We start from the raw sequence: 3,564 nt of genomic DNA, 5'->3' as shown, positions 1-3,564 counted from the left end.
TGGAAGCTACAGTGGCCTCCTTGGCAGCCTCCCAGCGCTTAACGGCATCACTATATTTAGCCTGTAATTCAGATTCCGTGCTCATGGTTATATTTTATAATAATATAAATATCTACATGTGGAAGATTGTAGACACAAAATTTTGAAACAGTCAACAATATGGATTATAAGTGATTCAGTTACTGCAATTATGAGGAAAAGCACAAACAAACAAGACTAGTAGAGTCAACACATCATCAATCTTTAAACAAGAGAAAAACACAAAAGAAAAATCATCATTGCTTTCTTTTTAATATAATCATTGTTATTATGATTAACATCCTGCTTATCACCATTCATATGGTTACGGTCACTGTTACTACCATCATGTACAGATGAGGATGCAACAGGTGGTGTTGGCGTTGAGGCACCTCCCTCCTTTCCCGCGTACACAGTTCGCACCGGACGTGTACTCGCATCCTTCTTCCATTGGTGAAATAGTTCCTCTTCTCCACAAACACCGGCCGGCCGCACAGCGAACACCTTCAACTTCTGCCGTGTGCCATCAAGAAAGATGGTCTCCAGCGAGTTTGTGGCACTATCCACACGGCCCACTTCAAACAACTCCCGCAGCATATCACAAGAGAGACACACTTACCGTACAGTTTCTCCTCCTCAGTGAGATCCGTCTCCCTCACAAACTGCATGCCAGCAGTACTAGAAGTACCGGAAGAAGAAGCAACAGCAGCAGCAACAATATCAACAGGAGAAACAGAATAAACAGTCAAATGACGAGTCATTGTTGGTGGAGGACACCCAACACACATAATACCACCTGGTCGCACATTATGGGCACTGTTCAAGATGGTCTCTGCAGAAGTTGTCATGAAACCACCAACAGAGAGAGGAGTGTCATCCTCCACTGCACGCAAGTTATGTGGCTCCACAACAGTAGACATCGGAATACAAGAAGAAGAAGAAGAAGAACAGGATAGGGCACAATTGCATATCTTGCAATAACTTCAGACACAGACAACCATCACCAGCAGCAGTGGGATTAGTTAATACAGGTCTATCATCCTCGTTATCTTTAGCGTCACTCTTCTTGTTGTTCGCGTCACTTGAGTTCACGGGTCTACACAGGGAGTGTGGAAAAGAGAAACAAGAAAGAAAAGAAAGAGACACACATAGTGAGTGGATGCAGGACACAAATACTCACATTGGAAAAGAGAGAGAGAGAAGCAGGAACTGCACAGTAAACCAACAACAAGGAATATCCCGCTTATAGTGATAATATGTATCCCTTAATAGAAAAATGAAAAGAAAAGGACCCCACAATACCCAAATAAGAGAGAGAGCCACACACACACACAATACCCCATGGCTCTAGTTTATGCATTAAATTATTGCACACACAAACAACTGTGTGTACTAGCAAGAGATGTACACCGTCAGTGAGCAGAACAGCCCAGTTTTCTGCACACACACAACGGGAAAAGCAAGTAATGGAATTATGAGAAAAAAGAACACACACACATAAAAGTAAAAGAAAAGAAATTCATAATTAAAAGAGAAAGCTGGTAAACAGATTATTATTTTCATTCACCCATGGGGGATGTACGCAATTATGATTATGTTAGTTTAATCATTATTATTATTTGTCCTCAGATGATTACCACCGTTCAGTACACCACAACGGAGAACATCACAACCACAGTCAGTACCGGTGCTGCAGTACGCATCCACACAGGATTGACACTGCTGTCAACATTAGCCTTATTCTTCTGAACTGTGGAAGTAATATTTCTGATCTCTGCGTTGGGTACAGGAGAAAGTGTTGTTGTTGTCGGTGCTTCAGTGGTAGTATTAGTGTTGGTGGCTGTTGAATCAACATTGCCATTCTCTTGTGAAGCTGTTGCGTTAGTTGTACTTGCCTCTGCAGAAGATGCTTGCTCGGTAGAATTAGAATCGCCCGTTGTACTGTTATCCCCTGTGTTATTTGATGATCCTGGGTTAACGTGTGTAGGTGGAGTAGACTCTGGAGGTTGGCTTTGTTCTTCAACATTGGGTTCACCTCCAGTACCAGGTTTACTGTTACCCGGTTGAGGGGCAGGAATATCACCCACACTGTCATCACCTCTACCATCTTCGGCTGATGGAGAATCGCCACGTGTTATTCTTTCTTGAGCCATATCCTTCCCACTATCTCGTATTTCGTGTGAAGAACTTTCTTCAGTGGTAGAGAGTCTTTCTCCTGCACGAAGCCTTTCTTGATCCGTCGGAACTGAGTTAGGATCTTCAGCCAGAATTTGTTTCTCAGTCGTAACAGGTTTGCCACACAAGTTTGAACTTCCAGCACAGGCTGAGGTATATGGATGAAGTTCTTCCTTATAGAGAGTTGTAAACACATCACCACCGTTGCCATCACCAGCTGCCACAAAAGGTTCATTCGTAAACGCGTTAACTTCCATGCAGAAAGAGGCAACACTCAGCAGAAAAACCAGAAAACACACAACGGGTCTCATCATCATGGCAAAAGTGATTCTTGGTTGTTTTACGTCTCTTTGTTAAAGAAAAGAGAACAGAGAGAAATAAAAATAAAAAACTATCTCATACAACAGAAACAAAAAAAAACAGATGGTAGTAAAAGACACAACGAAAACAAAAGTATACATAAAACAACACTACCAGTATAAACAATAAAGAATCCAATAAAGAGACACCACTACACAAAAAAAACCGAACAAAACAAGAAATAAAGAAAACGAAATTAAAACCACAACGAAATGCCCAATAAACATACAATAAAACAGACAGCTGGGTATGCTGGTGCTTATATGCAATAATGAAATTATGTGTAACAATTACTATTTTTTTTTCTTTTCTCTATTCAACGTAGATAATCATAACAATGCAGGACAAAGCACATAAAGAACTAGCACACAATAAGCAAAGAAAACAGATATTAAACATTAGCCCAATTTACCCAGTAAACAAAAGAAATTCAACAACTATTGGTGTACATCTATATGTATGTTTATATACGCAATTATTAACATAAATTCATATGTTACCATTATTATTTCTTTATTTCCACACTGCAAAAAGCAGTTCATCATCATCATTACAGTGCAAGCCCAGGTACACACACAGAGAGTCTCCAGAACACACACACACAATGGAGTAGCAATAATAATAATTATAGGATAAACACAGAGAGCAAAAACACACACACAAAACACAATAACATTAAGAAACAAAAAAGAAGAAGATAATCCCAAGAGGTGGAAGATTAGTTAGACTGTAGTGTGGATGCATGCAAAAAAGAAAAAGAAAACAAAGGATGACCTGAGTCACACCACACCACCATTACAATCAGCACACAAGAATACAGGACAGTGTAACCACAATCAGTAGTGGTGGTACACGCACCCACACAGAACTGCTCATACTGCTGCTGCTGTCTGCATCACCCTTCTTGTTGTTTGTGACTTCAGGAGGAAGTGTTGTGGAGTTTGTTGTTGTGGTGGTGGTGGTTGTATCTGTATTTCCTTCAACACTTTCTTGGTTACTGGTGGACTCCCT

At 40.5% G+C, this 3,564-nt stretch overlaps 2 protein-coding genes across 2 annotated transcripts; both read right to left on the bottom strand.

Annotated features, from left to right (window-relative positions):
- Window positions 1–524: 524 nt before the first annotated feature.
- On the bottom strand, window positions 525–938 carry TM35_000451520 (uncharacterized protein; the record flags this gene model as incomplete). The annotated part of the gene is made up of 1 exon (XM_029030249.1): window positions 525–938. The coding sequence occupies one exon, from the start codon at window positions 936–938 to the stop codon at window positions 525–527; it is 414 nt and encodes a 137-aa protein (XP_028878480.1).
- A 723-nt stretch (window positions 939–1,661) lies between these two features.
- TM35_000451510 (uncharacterized protein) lies at window positions 1,662–2,450 on the bottom strand (the record flags this gene model as incomplete). Its single annotated transcript, XM_029030248.1, has 1 exon — window positions 1,662–2,450. One exon carries the CDS (start codon window positions 2,448–2,450, stop codon window positions 1,662–1,664), a length of 789 nt encoding a protein of 262 aa, XP_028878479.1.
- Window positions 2,451–3,564: the final 1,114 nt, after the last annotated feature.

Source organism: Trypanosoma theileri, assembly GCF_002087225.1.
Source record: "Trypanosoma theileri isolate Edinburgh chromosome Unknown TM35_Tth_45_V1, whole genome shotgun sequence".
NCBI classification, from domain to species: Eukaryota; Euglenozoa; class Kinetoplastea; order Trypanosomatida; family Trypanosomatidae; genus Trypanosoma; species Trypanosoma theileri.
This window is presented reverse-complemented; position numbering and strand designations above follow the sequence as displayed.